This window comes from Astatotilapia calliptera, chromosome 18, assembly GCF_964374335.1.
Source record: "Astatotilapia calliptera chromosome 18, fAstCal68.1, whole genome shotgun sequence".
NCBI classification, from domain to species: Eukaryota; Metazoa; Chordata; class Actinopteri; order Cichliformes; family Cichlidae; genus Astatotilapia; species Astatotilapia calliptera.
This window is the reverse complement of record NC_137439.1, coordinates 34,016,866-34,040,067: the sequence shown is the minus strand read 5'-3', so window position 1 is coordinate 34,040,067 and position 23,202 is coordinate 34,016,866. Positions and strand designations below refer to the sequence as shown.

The window sequence follows — 23,202 nt, the reverse complement described above, 5'->3', positions numbered from 1 at the left end:
GTATCTTGGTTGATCTACGTCCCTACCCTCACCTATGGTCACAAGCTGTGGCTAGTGTTATGGTCCTGGACCTTGGAGGGAGTGAGACTGCCTTTTTTTTTTTCATGCAAATCCAAGTGTGCTATGACTCGTGGGTGATTGGTTTCTGGGAGACCCATGCCAGCCCTCTTTTATGCAGAATGAAGTGTGCCAGACCACGCGGACGATTGGCTGCCTGGAGATCCCATGACACTCCAAGAGAAAATGACTGGCTGTTTGTGTGCACCTGTGGGTATAAAAGGCTGAAGATCCTTCACACTACGGGGACTGCTGCTCAGAAGTGAACATGCAGTGTCCTCGTCTGCCTCGCGTTTCAACTTTGTTTGTCAAACCTGTTCGCTGTGTTGCACTTTGTCTGTTAAACCTGGTATCAATGTTCCCTCTAAGCTGATACCAATTGTGCACTGCTGGCACGGTCTCTGCGCAGAGAAAATCTGCGTTGCGCACAAAAAAACCCAAAAACCTCACCCGAATTGAAATGAAAATTAATACTTTAACAATTCTGTTTTGCAGTGTTAGTCAGTAAGTGACTGGCTGCTCCTGTATGGGATTAGAATGATGTCACCTTATCCCATAGTCCAGCCAATGATGCGATTCACACTCGTATAAATGCTGCTAATCAACGTCGTTGACAGGCTATGACAACGTCCTTATGTGTCGACACTGTTTTAGCTAGCAAAGCGGCTGATGAGGAGTGAAGCCACGTTAATGACAACGTGTACAACCATTGGAGATGTGAGCAGGACAGACGGAACAATTGACGGAAAAACTGTGGACTTTATACCAGTTTTTAAATTGTGTTGATAGACCACGTAAAACCAGAGTTATGGTAAAAATGTTTGTTTTTTTCCTGAATACTATAGTTGTTTATATTTACTGCGGGAAGAAGTGGTAAAAACTGTTTTATGAGGAAAATGCTCAAAAGCTCCGCCTATGAGCAAAAACAAAACCAAAAAAACCCCAGCCTTTCCTATTGGTCGAAAAATGTACAATGTCGACCAATCAAAAAATGATATGGCAACATGGCATGTAGTTGTTTAGGAAGGGAGGAACTTTTAGGAGTGACGGCGGTGTTTTGAGATGTGGGAGATTTGCGACGTTTAGCGCAAATCTTGTGTAGTTAGTGTGTAGTGTAGTCAATAGTTTTGTTTTGTGTCAGAACAATGAGGCGACTGCTGAATGTTACAGGTGTTACAGTAGTGATACATCTCCTGTTGTCAGGCCTGCAGGTATCAGGCTGTTGTTCTCCTTTATCTCATAGTGGACAGAATTTTTTTTTTTGGAGTGGCACAAATAATTTGTGTGGCATCAAATTTGATGCAGAACAGCTGATTGTTCAGTAAATAGTTTGAAATGTTTATTTAAAAAATGCCTTGGCTGCATTTTTAGGTAAACAGCTGCAAAAAACTTTGTTGTTTGCATAACTCAGTTACTTTTTTGAAGAAGTGACTATATAATTAACTGCCCAACATTGGTCATTATTTACTATTTATTTACTGAGTTACAGGACTCTCTCCCAGACCACAGACTCATACTCATTATACCAGTCAGAGCTTTATAAAAAAAAAAAAAAAAGAAAAAAAAAAAAAGAAAGTTGTATTTTCAAAATTGGAGTTCAAGTTATTTTTACTTCCAATAGTGTTAACATACTACACAGGTCATGATTTGAGGTCTTCTTTTTAATTTTCACTGTACGTGGGCTAAAGCAGTTAATTAAAAGTAGTTTAACATAAATGTAAATGCTCCAATTTGATTATTTTATTAAACCATGTAACTTGGATGGATTCGATGCTGGTGTGACCACAGTGCATACGTCTACGTTCACTCAGACACATGAAAAATTAGAGGGAACATTGCCTGGTAAATAGCTGAACTTAGTTTCATTAGAATTTTGTGATGCTGGCTTGCCTTTGTTAACCCTTAGCTTTTACTCTTGACTGTTTTTTTCTTTATGTATTTTGCCCAGTGGTCTGTTAAACAGCCCTGTTGGTTTTCCATTTAAAGTTTGTAATAAAACCTGTTATTTTACTCAGTTTTTGTGTGGGGGTTTGTGTATGTTACTCCACTCACACTAGTGACCAAAAGAATCAGATTGCAGATACAAGCAGCAGAAATGGGCTTCCTCTTAAGGGTGGCTGGGTCTCCCTTAGAGATAGAGTGAGAAGTTCAGCCATCTGGGAACGGCTCAGAGTAGAGCCAATTCTCCTTCACATCGAAAGGAGACAGCTGAGATTTTTCCTTCCCACTGTCGCCAAAGTGCTTGCTCATAGCGGGTCATATGATTGTTGGGTTTTTCTCTGTATCTATTATTGTACGATCTACTGTACAATATAAAGCGCCTTGAGGTGACTGTTGTTGTGATTTGGCGCTATATAAATAAAATTGAATTGAAATTGAATTGAGGTGGTTTGGGCATCTGACAAGGATGCCTCCTGGGCACCTCCTGGGTGAGGTGTTCTGGGCATGTCCCACCAGGAGGAGGCCCCGGGCAGACCCAGGACACGCTGGAGAGATTATATCTCTCGGAGATATAATCTACCCTGCAACCGTACCAGTGCCTCGAGTGAGGGTGGCTGGGACTCAACTGGTCTGGGATCGGGAACAGGGACTCGCACTTGTACCTGTTCCTCAGGTGGGGACAACGGGCACCCAGTCGTCACCTGTGCCAGTCCCAGCTTCCAGGATAAGGGCAGCCATGACCCAGCTTTTCCTTGCACCCTTACCAACTCCTCGGGTGGGAGTGGCTGGTGTCCATGTACTTGTGTCATCTTAGTCTAATACGTAAATGTTTCAGATCATCAAACAAATTTAAGTGTGAGAAACATACAAGGAAGGGGGCAAACACTTTTTTACACCACTGTATCTTTACAAACTCAACCTTCCATCCTTCATGAAGGTGTTTGCATTGTTTTAAAAGAACTTGTCATCCAATTATCACACTTGAATGCAAATGCACTTTTTTCTTAACTTTTTAGGACTGTTCCTTAAAGTGAATAGTTTGATGTTAAGAATGCAAATGCCTGAAGTTCCTAATCTTTGCAATTGTTGTCTATGAATTACTTTGTCAGCTATAAATGTGTTGAAGAGCAAAAGCAGTCAGCTCCATAGTTAGTTCATGGACATCCATGTTCATTTCCAAAAGTTGATTCTGTTGATCTGGACGTAGCGTTTTCAGTGGGAGAAACGTTTCGTCACTCATCCAAGTGACTTCTTCAGTCTCAGCTGACTGCAGGTTTCCCCACTCTTATAATGACTGAAACCAGCCCACTGAAGGAACAATGGGCTTTTTTCTTTCTGAAATAAATATTATATCATTGATGTCATGTGTAACCTCAGTAGCTCAAAAGAGAACACAGAGAAGGCTAATGGGAAAGTTTGGCTATGGGAGGAAGTACAAAGAGAGGAGGTGATTAGCTGGGCTTACACAGCACATCAGCCTCCTCTGCTTAACTCAAACTGACCTCATTTAATTTTTTTCAATCAGGCCTCTCAGTCTTCTGTTCTCATTCATTCAACCACAATGATACTTACTTGAACTTCTTCTTTGTCTTATTTCACTGTCTTATTTACTACAAACATTATCGTGCTTCAGCTGTCATATTGCTCTCTTGCTTAAAAGACAGCATCAGGGAACTACAGCACAAAACCTTTAAAATGTAGACTAGTGACAACTCTAATCATCTGAACTGTCAGCACTGACGTGATATCATCCGATTTTAAAATGCTATTTGCTTAACATTAGGTTTCAGGAATTTTTAAAAAAAAAAACACCTGACCTGGTCATTGTATCCCGACATTTTCGCTTTGCTTGAGCTTTCTGCCTAATTATCTAAGCCATGCTGACTAGTAATATATTAGTGATATAACACATCATACATGTGCTGCAGTCCTAAACTTGTCTAGACATTATTCAGTAGAGGCTCTTCCATTTAAACAGTCTCTAAAATTTGAAATGTACCGTCTCAGTGACGCTAAAAAACTAGTTCATGCATTTATTACTTCCAGGCTGGACGACTGTAATTCATTATTATCAGGAAGTCCTAAAAGCTCCCTGAAAAGCCTTCAGTTAATCTAAAATGCTGCAGCAAGAGTCCTGACAGGGACTAGAAAGAGAGAGCAGATTTCTCCTGTTTTGGCTTCCTGTTAAATCCAGAATTCAAAATCAAAAAGATTATGTAGTTTAGTTAGTCGTAGTTTTTCCTTCTAAGTGAAGTATACTCCCGGTTAAGATTATCAATGAACACAGAGCACGAGATGAAAAGGTCCAGAAAAATAGAATCATTAAAGAACTAAACTGTCTAATTAGTTATCTTGGTGTTTTTTTTATCTTGTGGTTACAGATGTATGTGTTAGGTTCTATTGTGTTTTTTTGTTTTTTACTCATTCTAAATAATGTTTTTATTAATCCATGTATGTATTTATTATTTTGTGGTGGTGAGGAGGAGTGTAATGGGTCTGTGTGGTCTAAACCCTTCTCTCCAAAGCAAATTTCTCCCAAGGGAGACAAACAGAGAGACTATGACTTTTGGGTCCTCCTCTTTTTTCCACACGATCTGCCATTGCATATCATGACACTACCTTACAATATAAAATGCCTTGAGGCGACTGTTGTTGTGATCTGGCGGTGTATAAATAAAATTGAATGGAAAAGAGCCCATGTAAGAATGCATGCATGAGAATTCAATATTACAACAAGAAAGCCCCTAGAGTTTATGAGTTCAAATGCTAGAGTAACTTTTATCATAACCACCCCAGCCATGTGGAAGTGATGCTGATCATCCACTGTACTGAATTTAGAGAAATGCATTAAAATGTACTTTAGGGAAAATATTTACATACACACTTTTGCATGTCTGTGTTTGTGTCCATGCATCCTCTCTGTTAACTATGGGAAATCCCAGAGCAGATTCAAATGTAGGTTAACTCCAGTTAAACATAAAAATAAAACACACATGAACACAGCCTTTTACAGTGTTATCCTTGTGGGATTTCTGGTTCATTGTTTCATTGCTGCAGTTCATAAAAAACTGCAGTTGTGCACATAACTATATCTCAAAGCATTTTCGTGTGTGTGTGTGTGTGTGTGTGTGTGTGTGTGTGTGTGTGTGTGTGTGTGTGTGTGTGTGTGTGTGTTAGATTGCACTATGGTTTATTAGACTGTGGGTTCTTGTTTTCAGTGGACTGCCTCTGAAAACAGACCAGGACAGCGACTAAACCAGAGCACATGATGGAAACAGCTCCTTAACTGAGCAATTTTAACAATTTATTCCATGACACAATTTGGAGTTTTTCATTTTCTCATTTTCATGATAAAGCATTTATCTTTTTATTTGTTAAATTATACACAACGTTGTTTAATAACAGTGGTAATAAAAAGTTCTTTTCCCTGACTGATCCCTGTTAAACCAATAGCCTACATTGTTTCTAGAGGAACTGTGTGTGTGTGTGTTTGTGTCTTAGTTTATTAACTATACCCCCTCTACACAAGCATTATCTACAACAGCTTTTGGACTGATTAATGTGGAAGTGCCTCTGAAACTTAATTTAAGATGGAATTGTCATGTTCAGAATAACATGGCTGTGGTAAATGGAAGCTTGTCCTACAACTCCACAGAAAGTTATGTGAAAATGGAGGTCAGATAACTGTCATGTCTGCAGAGAAGACAGAGGAGCTGATTCATTTTGCTCAGAATTTTATCATACATCTGAACAGTATTCCCATATGAAAGCAGTGTGGCTATTTCTCATAATGTACCAGCCAAGTAATTAACACGTAAACAAAAAGAAACACGCGATGATTAAAGAATGGAGAAAAAAGAAAAGTGAGAAGGTCTAAAATAACAGGGTGTAAGTCCATGAAATGTTATTTTACTTTCATATATCATACCATATTCATGTGTGCCCAATCAGATGCACATTTGTGGTATTTAGTGCACACTAAGTTCTGAACAACTGAACAACTCATCCCTGGCAATTGTTGTTGTTGCAGTCTCTCACCCTCATTTTGAACCATGTTTTATGACAAATGCTCATACACCTGGGGAACCAACCTGGCCTTCACCTTGTCTGCTCCAGCATAATACCCACTCTGATAATAAGGTCGATAATAAAATAAAATAAATAAACAAAACAAAGATTAACAAGAGGAACCTACAGAGTCCCATAATGCTTCTCTTGACAAAGTGAATGTGCTTGGCACAACAGAGCATTCAGATCATGATTCTGCTTGATGAAACTGCCGGGCAGGACAGTTTAAACAAAAGAAAAACATGATCGGCCCAGTAGAGGTAGCTCATCTAAAGCCCATACTCCACAAAATGTATCTCCCCTTCATAAGGCTTTTCAACCGATGAGTGTTTATTTTATGGAACCAAACACAATATGAAACAAAAACCTAAGTAATCAACCAAAAGTTGACGATTGGACTTTATTTCCAGGATAGTCATAACAAGTGTAGACAATGATTGTTAGGTGCACTGCATCTGTAGAAATGTACAGTGGAACCCCGGCTTACGAAGACCCCACTTAACGGCAATATTTCTGCCCGTGGTTCGGCCAAATGTCCGTGTAACGAAATCCGCTGGCTGAGCCCAGAATGCCCAGAATGCCTTCTGAATCATGTGATAACTCCTTGGCTTTCGTACTTGCGTTTCGCTGCTCCACGTGAAAGACGTATTGTTGTTGCAGTGCTATTTTGTGTGCTTTTCGTTTGCAATTAGCCTATCGTTCATTCATAATGGGGCCAAAAAAACTTCATGCAAGTGATTCGAGTGAAAAGAAGAAGCGTAAAGTGCTCTCGATGGAAACAAAGAGAGAAATTATAGATAAATATGAGCGAGGTCCTCCACCAAGAACTTCATCTTCAGCCAGCATCGCCTCACTCAAAAGGCGATGGAAAAAGGTGCCTCGACTCATGAACACTTTGACTTACGAAAGACCCTCTGGAACGAATTTATTTTGTAAATTGGGGTTCCACTATTTCTAATCTTCCTAAAATTCTCATTTGTGACTTGTGACAAAGCGTGAATAACTTCTGGGGGGAAAATTAAAAAGAAACAATATATATCCTTCATGAAATCATCTCTGTCGATGAATAGTGATGTCTTTCTGTTTCTGGGGATTTTATGCTATGGCAATCTTTGTCCAGGGGGACCTTTTAAATGCCAACGAGAAACTATGGTTCTCGTGGACCCTTTCTGTCCCTCAGTGTCAGGTTGGTTAAACTTACTGACAACCTTGGTCAGAATATTGAAAGGCTATGTTCATCACAGCACTCTTCAGGTGTGGTTTTGCAATAATATGCCTCTTTTTACAAAAGGTGTGACAAATCTGAAAAGTGAGAAACAGATGCTAACCCATGACCAAAGATTCAAGTGATCCTGAAAATTCCTGTTTGGTTATGAAAGATATGGCATTGTCTAACATCTTTATAGTTTTATGACAGAGCCTTTAGTGGTCACAAATGTAGCTTCACTATAGCTTTATTGTAGGCAAAATTTGGTCTTGTTCTGATCCATTTTGACTTTAATATGAATATTTTATAGATATCATAATTGGGCTTCTTAAAGCTTTGTGTGATATTTCACCGTAAGTTCCTTCAGATTTAACTGTACATGGGAGAGGGGCACAAGTGTCACCTACCAGCTGAGATGGTTAAAGCCACCTCCCATAGTTCTAGACTGGACTGGAAGGCAAGATCACTAGTGATGTGCGATACCACTGATTTTCCAAGTAAAATTCAGGGTTGTATCGACGATACTGATCCAATACCGATACTTTGTACAAAACGTATTTTATTTATTGTATCGTTTCTTGTATCTCAAATTATAGCTTCATAACGATTACAGGACATCAGATTACTTGTTCTTATCGCTTGACAATGCAGAATTATCATATAGAAATAAGAACCTGAAGTTGTGCTATTTGAACACCTTGCCTGCCTGCAGCACTTAAGGACTCCGTGAGAGACGTCTGTCTCGCCCTAGCAGCACCTGTCCGTCTCCTCCTCTTCAGTTCACCTCAACATACGCTCGTCATATTCTGTGATATGATTTACTGTGAGGTGTTTGATGAGGTTAGTGGTGTTGCCACAACACCTCACTGTCTTGCCACATGTATCACAAACCATGTCTCGGCTGTTTGTGGAGGTAAAATACGTCCACACATGACTCGATTTACGATCAGTCATTGTTGTGAGTGCGCAGGCCAAGGGGCTTGTTAGGTAATAAATATATGATCTTAAATGCTTATATGCTGATTTATATAAGAGAGGCCCAGACTTCAGTGTAAAACTAGGTTGCAGGCTGACAGGAAATTACATGCTTTTGCAGAGCGTGCTTTTGCAGCTAGAAAGTGAAACCAACTCGGCTGTTTGATTGAAACTTGAAGTGTGACGTAGAGAGCAAGTATATAAATGACTAGGCTTCCATTTGTGCTTCAGACCTGGGGTTGTGTGTTTTGTGTTCAGGTCTCCATATCCCAGATATGTATAATAAGGATCATTTTTTTAAAGTAAAAAGACCACTTTTGAGCCGTGTCTTTCTTGGCCCTAAAGAATCCAAAAGAACCAAATTTAATACTTGGTGCCAGTGACCCGGATTCTTGTGCGGCTGAGGGGACTAATATGGACCTTAAGGTACGATCTGATATGAGGCGGACAACAGACCGGTCTAAAGGAGTATATGTAAGCGCAAGCCTGTAGAAAATTGTGCACATTGGATGAATTCTAAATTGGTGTGTTATGTGTGTGTTACGTCAGCCAAGAAAAGAGATTAGATTAGGACATTTGGTCAGGGAATTTTATTCCCACATTGATTATAGGGTGCGACCCGAGCATCAGATAATAAACTGGCAGTTAGAGTCCACAGTGATGCTTCCAGAATTATTTAAAGTACTTAGGACGGGAAGTTGGACTTCCTAGGGGTGCAAAATGTTCTAAGTGTTATGACTCCATCTTGCGGCGGACGCGCTGCAATTTCCTGCAGGTGACAGGTTTAATTCAGGTGATACCCGCGACAGGTAGGGTTAATCAGTGGTCAAGCACCACTTTTCTTGCACTGTTTGACCGACAGGGGTGGGGCCCCCGGGCATGACCATTTTAAACGTGGCTCACATGTAAGCTTTACGTAAAGCTTCAGGCACCAGCAGGACGCTGGGCGTTCATGAGGTACATGTCGAGCTGCGGGAAGCGCTTATAGATTAAGATAGGACTTAGTAATCGGGCCGCTGTCCCGGACAGATAACGGCTACAATTGACCAGCAAGGTGGGCGAACCTCTGCTTAGATGCTTTTAAATTAGTCGAAATGGTAGGATGACTAGTACTAGAGGAAGATGAAGCGAAGTTGTGATATGGTAATGGAAATAATTTATCTTGGCAGGCAGTGGCAATTTTTGTTCTATATAAATGTGTGAATGTATAAGTGAAGAGTAAAATTGTTATTTGGATGAAAGATTAAAGGTGCACATTGTGTTGAGAGAAAAAGGGCATGGTGTGTGTGTGTGTGAGACAATTTATTTTATTTTATTTTATTTTATTTTTTAAGGAAGTTCAGGGAGGAGTGTAACATGCTGATGAAAGTATTGTGTGGATGATGCTACAAACTGAGCTGAAAGAATGGTCCTGATGTCTGAAAGAGCTCTGCTGAGCACGTTGAAGACTGTGATGTGAATGCTTGCAAAACCAAAGAGTTTAGTATATTTAAGTGTGTGTGCGTGTAATAAGGGTGCATTGTTTTTAGATCAAGACTTAGAGGGTGTGTAGACTGTAAATACAAACAGGAAAATATGAGTCTGCGCGGCTGTGTGTGTGACAGGAAGCTGTGTGTGTGACAGGAAGCTGTGTGTGTGACAGGAACTTTGCATGCCCATAAAAGGAAACTGGCTGGTGTGTGAAGTGTGCACCCAGAGAGAAACAGACGAGTTAAAATCCAGGCAGAGGAAGCTAATGGATGTTTTAAGAAAAGAAATGAAAAGGATATTAATTGAAGGTTTTAGTGTGTCAATACAGGTGGACTCTACTCAACCTGAAAACATGAGTACAGCGGCAAAATGATAGATTAACAGAATTGGGAGGAAAACAGGCCAGACTTTGGCTTAACATTTGACAGCTTCACCTCTCATTGTCTCCTTATCCTGAGAAGAACATCGTGTACTTGAAGAGTTAACAGCAGGCAAAAAGACAGTGCAACTGAACTATAACACTGACGACTCAAGCAGAGGCATGTAAGAAAACATTTGATGGAACATGCACTCTGAACTCTAAACAACTGTGTGGAAGCACTAGACACTGATTTTAAGATTTGCCATGCTGGGAGTAATCCTCAAAGGAAAGACTGAAAAGATCAAGAGAGAAGGAATGGAGAGAAGAAACAGCTGATTTGGGCCTGTGTTGATCTGCGAGGCCCCACAGGAAACTGTGAGAACAGTGAGAGGTGAACCTGGACGTGATATAGTGAATGTATATGGGAAAATTGGATTGAAGGCTGAACTTATGAAGGTTTAGAAATGTTCACCACATCACAACAATGAGGTTAACCCTTTAAGACCTACCATAGAACCAAGTTCGCCAGAGCTTATATTATATTTTTACATGCTGTGGAGCCATTTTTGGGAGCATTTCAAGTTGCTATACATCAATACAACCATTATAGCCCAAACTTTAATAATACGTCTGCATTAGGTGCATAGTAATTACATAAATTGCAAAAAAGTGCAATAAACTACAAAAAAATTGAAAATCGTTTTTGTTTTTTAACATATATTTCTAGTTAGAGAAATTTAAGAGGCTTATCCCTCAAAACTGTAAATACAAAAAAGTTACACAAACTAGTTTCCCACCACAGGAAATTTAATTTGAGTGTCTTCATAGTTTTATTTTTGAAATACACCAATTTTTATATACTGCAGGAAAAACGAAAATAAATATTATAGTGCAAATTTGCAAAATAACAGCATATGCATCAAAATAAACTATTTCCAGCAGTGCAATATGAGTCCTAAGCATCCCAGAAACGACACATAAAGTCATAAACTCAAACATAACTTTTTAAAACACATAACAAGTAAAACACAAGCTCATAAGGCCCTGATCATAAAAAACTACATTTCCGCAAAATGACGTCACTTCCGGTTTCGGGCAGGTCATGCGGTCATGTGATAGTTCGCGCTGATGGACGTAGGAAGTGTTATGAACAGCTGATCAGATCGGCGAAGCGTGTTTCTGGAATATCATGTTTTTGTTGCTGCAAGTGATTTTTATGCAGTTTTTGCAAAGCTTTATGTGGAAGGAAACTGTGACCGAGGACAAGCTGATGGCATAAGATGTAAGTACAACTCCTCCAGTTTCATATGCAAAAAAAATTATTGCGCTAGCTTACGTGGTTGCAGAGCTACTGGGATTTAAAAATAGTTACGCAATAGTTACGGCTGTAAAGGGTTAAAAAGGTAAAAAAAAACACATATACAAATGGTTACATTTGAGATTATTTTTGGGGAGAAGCAGAATTGAGATAGTTTGAATCCACAGCTCAGTGCAAAGAGGCATGAGTTAAACCTGATGATAAAATACGTATGCAATGAAGAAGCAGCTTACACTCCATTAACATGACCACATAACATGAACGCAAGGAAGAACACGCTTACATTTATCAAGGTGAATACATGAAATAAATTGGTTTTTTTGCAGGAGAGAGAGAAGTGAGTCGTTTAAGCACTCATGATAATAATGAAAATGTCTCAGTTTGTCATTTTTAGGTGTAAAGCAGACCTGGATCAATTTTCCACATGCAGTGGTCAGAAGAAAGTTATAGGTTAACATCACTGGAAACCTTCAGGCCAAGTTTCTGGTTGAATTGGCTGAAGACAAGGAATGCTGTTATTTAAGGTGGGAAATCAAAATTTGGGTTTGCAAACTTGGGGAAGAGAAAACTGACTGGTTAAGTGGGAAAATTATGAAGGAGTCTGAAACACTGCAAAAAGAAACATACAAAATCACACACACACAGAAGATGCATTAACCTTACAACTACGAGAGAGCTCATGAGGATTAGACGGCATGTTGAGCCTGTGAGTCTGTTTATCAGTGTTAAAATAGTGTGAACACACTTAAACCCTGAAGTTGAGGAATAACTCAGGAAAGTTTCATGACAAGAGAGTGACATTGATGAAAATGAAAAGTGATTAAAAGCTTAAAGTTGTTTTAAAACAGTGAATTGGAAGTGCTCTTGTGTCGAGTGAACAAAACAAGTGATTACTCTAGGAAGGAAATAAAATAATTTAATAATGTGGTAAGATTTAAATCTGTCTTTCTCTTGTCATGGTAACTCCTTGAGATATGACTCAGTATGCAAATTAGCTGAAATGAGTGGTGAGAAAGAAGCTTCCTGTGTGTCTGTGTGACTGAGGCTTTGAATGGAGGAAACAGAGCAGTGACTGAGGAGGATTATTTGGTGAAAGATATAATGGTAAAGTAACAGGATAACTAAATAAGGTGGTCAGGTCTGTTCAGAAGGGCAGATTTGGACAAGAAATGTATAATTTAGTGAGGACACATTGTTATAACGGGTTTACATGTTATGCTAAATCTAAGTATGTTAAAGCGCTTAAAGGGGAACATTACTGTGTGCAAACTGTGGCTTTTAACAAGATTTTTTTGTGTATTTAGCAGGTGAAATTATGTCAGTGACCTCAGACTCTCAGGACGCTGTGGAGTCTGAGGCCGCTGAGATATGATGTGGAGAAAAATGAACAGAGGGAGTGATTTTAAGTCTGATCTCAGACTATGTAAGTATTAATTAAACCAAGAGTAGGGCAAAGCTTTGTGGCCCTGAAGTTCTAATCCCAACAACATATTTATACATTAATAAGCAAAGTTGTTCTGTGTTTAAGATCTTTGGGGTTGTTGTTTGAGTGATGGGGTGATTGTGTCAGTGCGGTTTGGGTTGTTTTCTTATTTTAATAGAGGGAGTTTAAACATGGACATGTCTAGAATTGGGCCCTTTGAAATTGTAACAGTGCACTTGATGAGCTAATAATCAGCTCTCTTTTTTCTCATTTTTTGTAAGCAGGCCTGCAAGATTGAATTAACAGCGCTGAAAAAATTTTCGGGACAGCAAATATAAGGTGAGCTTTTCCAGATTACAACTGGCTGAGGAGAAGCCACACGTGTTTTTCACTTTTCCTTGGAAAACAAATCAAAAACAGTTACTTAAAACCACCATTATCTTCTACTAAGGGTTGCAAAACACAAAGGTTTACTTGAAATTGATTCAAATGTCTTTAACCATTTCCACGTTTAACTTATTACATGTATGTACACCCCTAAGAAGCTTCTGTGCCCCTTCATAACTACCAAGATGATCATAATAAGCTTTTTCAAGAAAAGTTGCTCTAACTATGTAAACAAATCATTATCAAACCATCAGTTTATTCAAGAAAATGAATGCTTGTTAAAATGTTACTTTACTTTTTAATTTTACTGAACAGCACACCGGTAGAAAAACCCAATTTAAAAACACTTGTTTATAAAAAAACAAAACAATGAGAAACAATGAAAACCTCAGCAAACTAAGAAGGTTTTTATTTAAAAAAAACTTTTAAATGTTTATTAACCTAAACTAAAACAAACTTCTAGTAAAGGTTTGTGTAAAAATTGTTGTACTTCTCCAAAACATTAAACACATTTGCTCACATCTATAATGTTAGGCTCAAAATCAAAAAGGGCTGGCACTAAGTCTTTGGCTTCTCTAAACCTAAATATATGAACTTTGGCTGCTCATGGATCTGGGAAAAATCCCTCCAATCCCAGAATTTCTAGGAAAGCTGTTATAAAATGTACTTACCAGAATCTTTTACATAAATGACCATAATAGTGGACAAAACTTTATTTTTCCAAAGAAAAAAAATAAGAATGGCATTTTTGTTTGGGATGGGCAACCTCACAGTCTTCGCAGATTTTGAATTATTTAATTAAATTTTTTTGAATTATTGCATTAATAACATATTTATCTGTCAGTTCGATAAGCTCTAAAATCATGGTTGGGAGTAGACTACCTGCCTCTTCTCAAGCATTAACATTCCCAGAAGTCTGCAGTTGCTTCTGTGGGTTCAGCGGTCTATACGTGGGGTTTTCAGATGCCCACATTTTCCCCAACTGAAGCCGTGTTTCAGGCCCAAAGATGTCTCCATAAACCCTGTATGCTGAAAATCAGGCTGAAGGTCTGTTACAAGGGAGTATCATCGCCCCCCCACCAGCTTTTTAATATTGATCAGCAGCAGCCCCACATAAATGCTTTGTCATTGATCAATGTTATGAACATCCCCTCTTTGAAATGAGAGGACTATTAATTTGTTTGTTTATTTGTGTTTTTGCAAAACACTTAAGAGTTACATGGAACAATGCCTAATAATTATTTAATGAAATTTAGTGACAGTAGGGGAAAGGGCGCTAATGCTGGAAGTGAAACTAAACTCTCCAATCTCTGTCTGCTTTGGACTTTTTCATGTCCAAACAAACACAACAAACACACAGTGTGTAAACTGTTAGGACCTCCTAGACCAGGGGTCTCAAACTTAAATGAACTGTGGGCCACTGCTGGCACTGTCATCTCATGTGAGGGCTACTTCAGTGTTCAAGTAGTACAAAAAACCCAAACAAACAAGAAAACAATCACAAACATTTCCAAAAATGTAGTGTTTTCTTTGTTTGTTTGTTTTTATTTCAAATATTGTATAACAAGACAAAACTGCAAACGTGAACGCATTGTTTTTGCCTTACTCTTAACTAACTGAAGTCTTTCATTGAACTACCAAACTGAAAACACATCGGTCCTCTCTTTCTGCCCACACACGTGGCAGCACTTCTGCTATCATTTTGTTCGTATGTAACAAAATCAAAATGCAGACATAAGTGTACACATTAGTTTTGGACCGTCTCACTCAACTAACACAGACAATCCCTCAGCATGTTTGTACTCTCTGCTCATGTTACCTTCATATTAAATCATGTTTTGCTTTTAAAAGAACTTATTTGAACATTGCAGTTAATTCAGTTCAATTCAATTTTATTTATATAGCACCAAATCACAACAAAAGTCGCCTCAAGGCGCTTCATAGATACAGAGAAAAACCCAACAATCATATGACCCCCTACATTTAGTTAAATTACTTATTGAGTAATTAAGTTACTTTTCAGACACAGTAATTAGATAAGTATTTTAAATACAATATTGATTAAGTAAATAGTAATTAATTACTTTTTTAAAGTAACACCCTTGTACTAGAAGCTACAGTGAGGTTGACAAATAAAAGACCACAATAAAGCTATTAAGTTGCCTGTCTTGCCAGCATGTCACCCCACATAACTAACCACAACAGACTGATTACAAAATAAATCCTATTAGCTATTTTTTCTACCAGTCTTGAAATCAAAATCTTTTATATTTTTGTGATAGCAAAAAAAATAACAATAAGTAAATTGTGTGACACTTCCACAGCAATGCAGAACAATTTTCAACGCTGCACAAAATTCCCTCTAGTTTCCTCCAAGCCAGGATTTTTGTGAAAATGGGAAAATATATTACCTTGGTCAAACAAAGGTCACCTCAGTGATGCACTTCAAAGCTTCACCACAAGACACCACTGACCTTAAAGCAATTCTTCAGCATCCATTTTCCCTTTATGAGTGATATTTACTCTTCAGCAGCATTTGAAGTGATTAAATCATATCACAACAGATTTCAACAAACAGTACAAAGAGATTCACACTTTTTCATTAACATAAAGGCTCAAAGCCAAGGACTGTAGGGTTTTCTCCCAGTGGTCCCTTGTATGGAAAAAAAAAAAGGTAAAAAATTCCCTACCCGTGCTGCTCTGGATGGTCCTGACGGTGGTTGCAGATGTACGTGGTGGGGAGGACGGTAACAGAAGCAGTGGTCTCCCTCCTTCTCCTTCCTCCTCCCCACAGCCCTGGTCAATCGCTCTTACATAGCTGTGGCTCCGCATCCGGAAGCATCCCGGCATAGGCAGTGTGTCCATGGTGTCCATGCTGTCCATGGCAGCCTCCATGGCCTGAGACTGCATCTCACTGTACACCTGCTCACACACCTGCTCAATCTGCCCATTTACTTCCACCTCACTCAGCTGATGGAAATCAAATGAAGAAAAGGACAAACAGAGGGAATAATTTAGAGTTTAGATTTAGAGGACAATGAGGAAACCTCTATACAAATCAATTTCAAATCACTGAAATTATTAAAGTATCGCATGGTTCAGGGTAGTATTGTTGATCCTGCAGAAAAGTTTATTTGCTGCCACTTTTAAATGGCAGTGCAATCAGTAGAACAGTTGCCATGGGTGCAGCGATTGATTGGATGTTTAACACCATTACTGTTTAACCATGTGAGATCTAAGTCATCACTTGTGATGAACCCAACCATAACCTAGTCTAAAGTCTTAAACTAGTTAATCACAAAAACCAAAATAACCATGTTAACCGATTTACATCAAAACTATAGCAATAAAAAAAATCTGTTTTCCTTTCCTCTAAAGGAAACATCTAACCTCTGGGAGGTTAGGTGTGGGTTTAGGACCTAATGATGACTGTGATCACCATTGCTTGTGGAGCAATGGGTCTTTTACCACATGCTACCACTGGGTAGGGAATCTTCCCACCATATGGTGCATTTGACATCCATGGCAAAAGATACTCCTTCAAGGTTTAACGATGGGGCTCTAAAGAAAATTTAGGGTATTAGATCCTTAACATGATATACAGTTTGTGAACTATGAGCATGACTCTTGGTGGGAAATGGCAGTTTGCTAACTTTCGTGAAGATGTGAACCAGAAGCAGAGGAGAGTTGCAGAAACAGCAGGCTGAAGTATGCTGAAAAGGAAACAATGGAAGCAACATGAAAGACATGTATGTGTGCGCACATGTGTGTGTGCAAGCATGTGTGCATCAACTGCAAGGGGAAATAAAACATGGATCATCTGCAGAATCCCTAGAGCTGTCGGGTACTTTTTCACACTCTCATTTCGAGTACTGCATTTGGGTCCTACTCCTGTCGGCCATGTAGCCAGTCTTGACACCAAGTGCCTAATGATACAAAAACACAGATTCTTTGCTAAGTTTAGACAAAACATCAGTTCATCTCTTGGGTTAGGTGCCTTGTTTTGTTTGAACTATTTGAGTATAAACGAGTGAAAAAGCAGACAATGTCCAATGATAAACATTAAAAGATCTCCAGAAAGCCTGAAGAACTATTGCTCAAGACAACTTTTGAACCTATGAAAAGTCAGCCAGTGGAAAAATATGTCCACGTGTCCGTGATGTTTTTGTAACAGCAACAGTGAGATCCTAGGAAACCGCAATGGTATACAGTAATGGAATTAGGATGTGTCAACCTTCAAAGATGAGTCTTTGATGGTTTGACATCAAAACTGTTTGATGTGAAATGACTGAATAGGGTATACAGTAAATATAAAGACAGCAGTGATGCCAACCAACCTGACTGATGGTGCTCATGGCTCTCATGTAGCTTTCATTGCGTGAGCGGTATTGGGGTGAGGACAGCAGTGATTTGGGGTCGAGGAGGGTTTTGGGGTCCAGGGTGTCCAGGCTTCTATTGATTGAAACCTCACTCACCGCACGCAGGTAACTGTGGCTCCTGATCTGCAGTTTGGGGGAGTGCTCAGCTGAAATCCTGCAAACACAGGTGTTATATACAATGTCTGACTGTTATAGGTTGACTTGTTTCCTTTCACCAACTACACTAGATACACACACCTATGTACACAGATAACCTCATATAGGTGTAAGCATGCAAACACACAATATAGACACAGGCCTTAGGGAGACGCACACGAGAGACAAGCACATAACAAACTTCTGTCTTTGGACACGTTTAGAGGCTTAAGAAATCTTTCTGTTTTCTGTAAATAGAACTGAGCCTAACGTACACATGTCAAGGTTAGGATAGGGGAGCATGTGAGACATATGTGGACCCTGCGACTTGGAATATTTTTGGAAAGGAGACAGCAGGTCTGAGGGGAGTCGAGGTCAGGAGACCCCCAGCAAGAAGAGGCTCTCTTAAATATAACCATATGTGGCATCAGATGCGGAGAACCAACAGGTATAAATGTAAAGGTAGAGAAGCTGTGTCTTTGTCTGACTCTGTAGCATGGGAAAGAGAAGACGTATGCGTGAATAAATATCTCAAACCACCTTGGAATAATCTTCATTGTCTAAACCACCATCATGCCACTCCCTTTAGACGTGGCTTTGGCAGATGATCTGCCTCCATCTCACCCATCCCCAACATCCTCTTCTGTCAAACCAACGCTCTGCATGTCCTCCTTCACTGCATCCGTCTATCTGTGTAGTCTCTGTCTTTGACTCCTGCCTAGCAGCTCCATTTTCAGCATTTTTATCAACTATCCCTTCTCAGCATACTTTCAAACCATCACAGCCTAACTTTCCCTCCAAGCCAGTCACCCTAAGCTAATATTATGCAATTTATTTGCAATACAAAATGACAGATGATATAAGAAAAATTACACATGATGTAGTAGATTTCTTTAAGAAAGAAATTTCAAAAAGTATCTTAAGCACTGTTATCACCTGTTTCATAATGTCTAATGAGCTTCATACAGTTGAGCATAATCACTACATGACAGAAACACAAGCTTCATCTCTCTCTTAATAAAAATAGTTTACATGTATGCCTGAATAAAAACAAACAGGTGAGATGTTGGAACGCTTTTATTTTTATCTTAATAAACACTCTAAACTTACAATCGACAGCTGGGGTTTACAAGAGAACTGAACTAATATTTAAAATATAATCTGATCAATTTTGGAGCCTTTATGATCTTCATATATCAACATGCTGTTTTTGGATTTGATGGAGAGCATTAACAAGCCGCTAGCTGCAAATAATCATGTGCAGTTTCACATGATTAACAGACAAAGAAGACATATTACTGATGCAGAAACAGTTTTCAACAGGCCATGAGCAAACCATGGTGCTCACTGGATAGTTTCAATTTTGGATCATTCTTTGTAAACTCTATCCCAGTAGTTTCTGAAATACTCAGGCCAGCCCATCTGGCAATAACAGACATGCCACGTTCACTTCACAGCTGTTTGCCAGTAGTGCGAGTTTCAGTCATTATGCAAATATGTTGTTTAAAAGGTTGGGGAAACCTGCAGTCAACTGAGACAGAAGAAGTCACTTGGATGAGTGACAAGACGTTTCTCCCACTGAAAACGCTACATCCAGATAAACAGAACCAACTTTTGTGGATTTCCTTACTTGGATGGTTGAGCATGCATCAAGACACTTCGTATTTGGAGTTTTGTAAACATTTTATTGAATTAAATGATTGGAACAGGTGTGCCCTTGTAGAGAAACAATTGTCTAGGAAATCACCATCACAAACTATAGACACATCTGGGGTATAAGCTGCTGTCCTTGAGGGGTGCAACCTGAACTCTACTTAAGAAACTCCTAAGCTGCTTAAAAATACTCTTCCCCACTCCTAACATTTTTTGTCTCTTTGTTTGTTTTACCTTTTTCCAGGGGTGTCAAACTCCAGTCCTCGAGGGCAACCCCTAACTCTACTCAAGCGAATTTAAGTAATTGTAAGTGAATGGCTGAATTGCCACCTCAGCATGCAGTCAAGTTCTATAGAGTTTTGCTAATGACCTACTAATTTTATTCAGGTGTGTCGCAGCCGGGACAGTTAAAAGTTTTAGCACACCGGCCCTCGAGGGCTGGAGTTTGACACCCGTGCTTTCGAAGCAAGATGCTTTATCATTACCACAATTTGTTCTTAATTTTCAGGTGAAATTCGACGATTTCTTGTTCTCACTATGTGCAACTCTTACAGGTCCTTCTGTTTCTTATAGTATGTCACCCATAAACCAATGAGGAATGGAGGGGCTTACTGTAGAGTGGTCATCTCAGTCAGTGATGGCTGTGTGGCTTTCAGGTAGCTGGCCCGCCGAGCTTGGATCTTGGGAGAGGGCTTGGGACTTCCATCAGAATCTCCGCTGTCATCCTCAGCCATGGCTTTCACATAGCTGCCGCTTCTCATCCTCCGACAGGGGATGTCATCTTCCTTCCCTAGAGGAGAGAAGCTGCTCCATTCATCCTGAGGTACCTGATGACCACACCAAGAGGACAAAGAACAGTGTTAGGAGGATCTGCTCCACTGCTGTTCAAGTCCCAGCCACTACACTGACTAACTAAACTGTCCTGATGGTACATGAAACCAAGCTAGCATGCAGAACAACATTTAATACAATAAAGAACAAAACATATTGACCAAAAACACAGTTGTACTACACTGATGGATAGCATTTCCTTTTTATATCTCTCTCTAACACACATCATCCATACAGATTTCTCTCACTGCAGTAGTACAGTCTGTTGGGTAATCAACATGGGACAATATGTGTAGAGACTGGTCTGGCATTTCTCTTTGGCCAAACCACGCATCTGTCAACACAGAAGTGTGCTAATGCATAACATAACAGAGTGTATATGTGCCTTTAAGTGCATGTGTGTTTGTATGTGCCTGACCTGAGGGCCTGCTTGCTCACTGAGAAGAAACTGTAACACAAAAAAATAACTGGGCAAAATATGCAAATTTACAAAAAAGAAAGAATCTTTCTGAAATCAAAATATTAACAATGGTTTGTAATATTGTTTTAAAAGTGCTGAGGATGCAGTAGAACTTGACTGCATGCTGAGGTGGCAACCCCTAACCCTGTTCAAGTAAATTTAAATAAATGTAAGTGTTTGGAAAAATGTACCTCTCTAGCACCATGTCCATCACTCATGAGCTGCTGTAACATGAGTAGGTCTTGCTAATGATCTACTAATTTTATTCAGCTGGGACACACGTAAAAGTTTCAGGACACCGGCCCTTGGGGACTGGAGTTTGACACTCCTGGCCTAGCCAGTCGAAACAAGTCCTTTTGTCCTTATTTAATACTCAGTCTCACATACAACTCAACATAAACCATTTTCTTTGCCTTTGTTACCTCTTTCTTTGCCGTACACCTAGCCTTTCAGTACTCCTTTGTACTTTCTTCAGCTTCCTTAATATCCCACGTTTTCTTTGCTAACCTCTTCCTTTGAATACTTTCTTGTACTTCCTCATTCCTCCACTAAATCTCCTTGCCCTCATTCTTCTGTCCAGAGGATGTACGAAACAGACTTCCCCGACCTGTTTAGTTTCTGATAACTCTTCCCTACCACCCAGAGTCGGTCTCAACTCCTCCCTGAACTCTGTGAAACATTCTTCTTTCTTTGACTTCCACCATTTCATCCTTGATTCTACCTTTACTTTCTTCCTCTTCGTGATGTCCAAAGTCATCCTAAAGTCTACCATCTGATGTTGCACACCTACATTCTCCCCTGACACGACCTTGCGGTCTCCTAACTCTTGCAGCTGTAATTTACCTTCGTGCACCACCCTCTGTTCATCCCTCTTCTGTAAGTGTTCACCACAGTCATCTCCACAACATTTACAAAATCCAATACCATCTGTCCCTAGCATCTCTCTTATTAACACTATACCTTCCAAACACCTCCTCAGACCTCTATTCATTTCAACTACATTAACTGGGTTACATTTTAACTACTTCATTTTAACAAGTTCATTGGAATCTGCTCCAATTACCACTCTCTCTGCCCTTGGGACTCTCTCTACTACTCTCTACCACTTCATTCATTCAACCTTAGTCTTTAGCCAACAGTAGGACAGTTTCCACCAGCACATTGTTGGCCAACAGCACCGGAGGTGGTCATTATTAACCTGGGCCTGAACTGATAATAACACTATGTTAAGGAAAGATATAGCACCAAAATGTCTCAGGCAAAGTGAATAACATTGATTGTTGCATTAAAATGCGATGACATCTGAAGTAGGGGTGTGCAGACCCAGCATACCTCTGCATTGCACAAGCGCCTGCTGTATCAAGGAAATGTGCACATGACTTAGAGTTCAAAGCACTGACCTGGTGACACCCACCAATGTCCCTGTGCCAGAGGTCAGAGGACATCCAGAATGTGTGCCCCAAATGTTGTCAACAAATCTTTTGGTGGCGCAAGCGGGAGCTACACAATATTAGGTAGGTGGTTTTAATATTATGGCTGGCCAGTGTAGATGTAGTGTGGCGCTGCATGAAACTTGTGTTTACCACCTTCACATTTAAGACCAGAGTGTGAGAATTTGAAAGACAATAACAGAGACAGACAGCAGGAGAAATGTACTGCTACTCTGACTAATTATATATGAATCACACAGGGAAAGAGGCTGAACAGATCTGCTGAGCTAAATATCTCTCTCTCTCTCTGTATGTGTGTGACGTCAAAGACACACAAATGAGCAGTTTGGCTAAAAAAAGAGAATGCGAGGAAAGAACCAGCTGCAGTCAGCAGCAGCAGTGCTTCTCACCCACGCACAGACTTCACTTCCAGTGCAGCTCAACACTCATTCTGCTGTAATGGCTGAGGAATAGTGAATTGCTGCAGTTGATAGTTTAGACTGCGCTTAATGCAGATGCTGCTTGTCAGAAATGTGATGCGTCTCTAAGCATTTACAATGAAATCACTAACATAATAAATGAATAAAGAAGTCCCTGTTCATGTGATTCCGTGACTCAATATGTACTGCGTGTCCTAAGCATCGACTGTGGGGTTTTTTTTTTACTGCGAAATGTAGACTGTTTCCTTGGCAACACTGTTTTGATAGATTAAGACAGCAGTATTAGAAATAACAGGTACTGTAACAGTGCAAGCAGCACCCAAGCTGAACAGAACATACAGCCAAGAGGAATGGAGACAGCTTTAATGTGCTCTTTTGACACAACTAACTGAGCAGCTCTGATAAGCTGTTTGTAGCTGATACTTAACAGCAAGACTTTGCATGTAAGACAAACGTAGCTTTTCCTCAGTTTCCCAGTCATGCTAATCTTTTGCCCTTGTCTCTAGTTTGGTTTTGACTTGATTCGGCTTGTCTACGCTCATGAAGCACATTTGTAATCTTCCTTATGTGAAAGTATTGTAGCTATGCACGAATATTAAATTCAAGCTGACTTAGTCCAAAGTTCAAACAGGAGTTCCTGTAAAATCCCACTTATTATCTGTGAAAT

At 39.6% G+C, this 23,202-nt stretch overlaps 1 protein-coding gene and 1 long non-coding RNA gene across 3 annotated transcripts in view; one reads left to right on the top strand and one right to left on the bottom strand.

Moving 5' to 3' along the window:
• Positions 1-23,202, bottom strand: part of LOC113011304 (disks large-associated protein 1-like) — a 76,169-nt gene that overhangs the window by 43,650 nt on the left and 9,317 nt on the right. The window contains exons 2-4 of the mRNA XM_026150784.2: positions 19,987-20,201; positions 17,545-17,740; positions 15,898-16,177 (exon numbers count right to left, since the gene is read on the bottom strand). Of these exons, the coding sequence (XP_026006569.1) occupies positions 15,898-16,177; positions 17,545-17,740; positions 19,987-20,201 (691 nt within the window). The remainder of the gene's footprint in view (positions 1-15,897; positions 16,178-17,544; positions 17,741-19,986; positions 20,202-23,202) is intronic.
• On the top strand, positions 11,325-20,855 carry LOC145421789 (uncharacterized). Of its 2 annotated transcripts, none has more exons than XR_013903153.1 (4): positions 11,325-11,921; positions 12,702-12,820; positions 13,105-13,159; positions 19,948-20,855. It is a non-coding gene; the product is annotated as an uncharacterized LOC145421789 (long non-coding RNA). The 2 variants fall into 2 exon arrangements; XR_013903154.1 differs by having other exon boundaries at positions 19,929-20,855.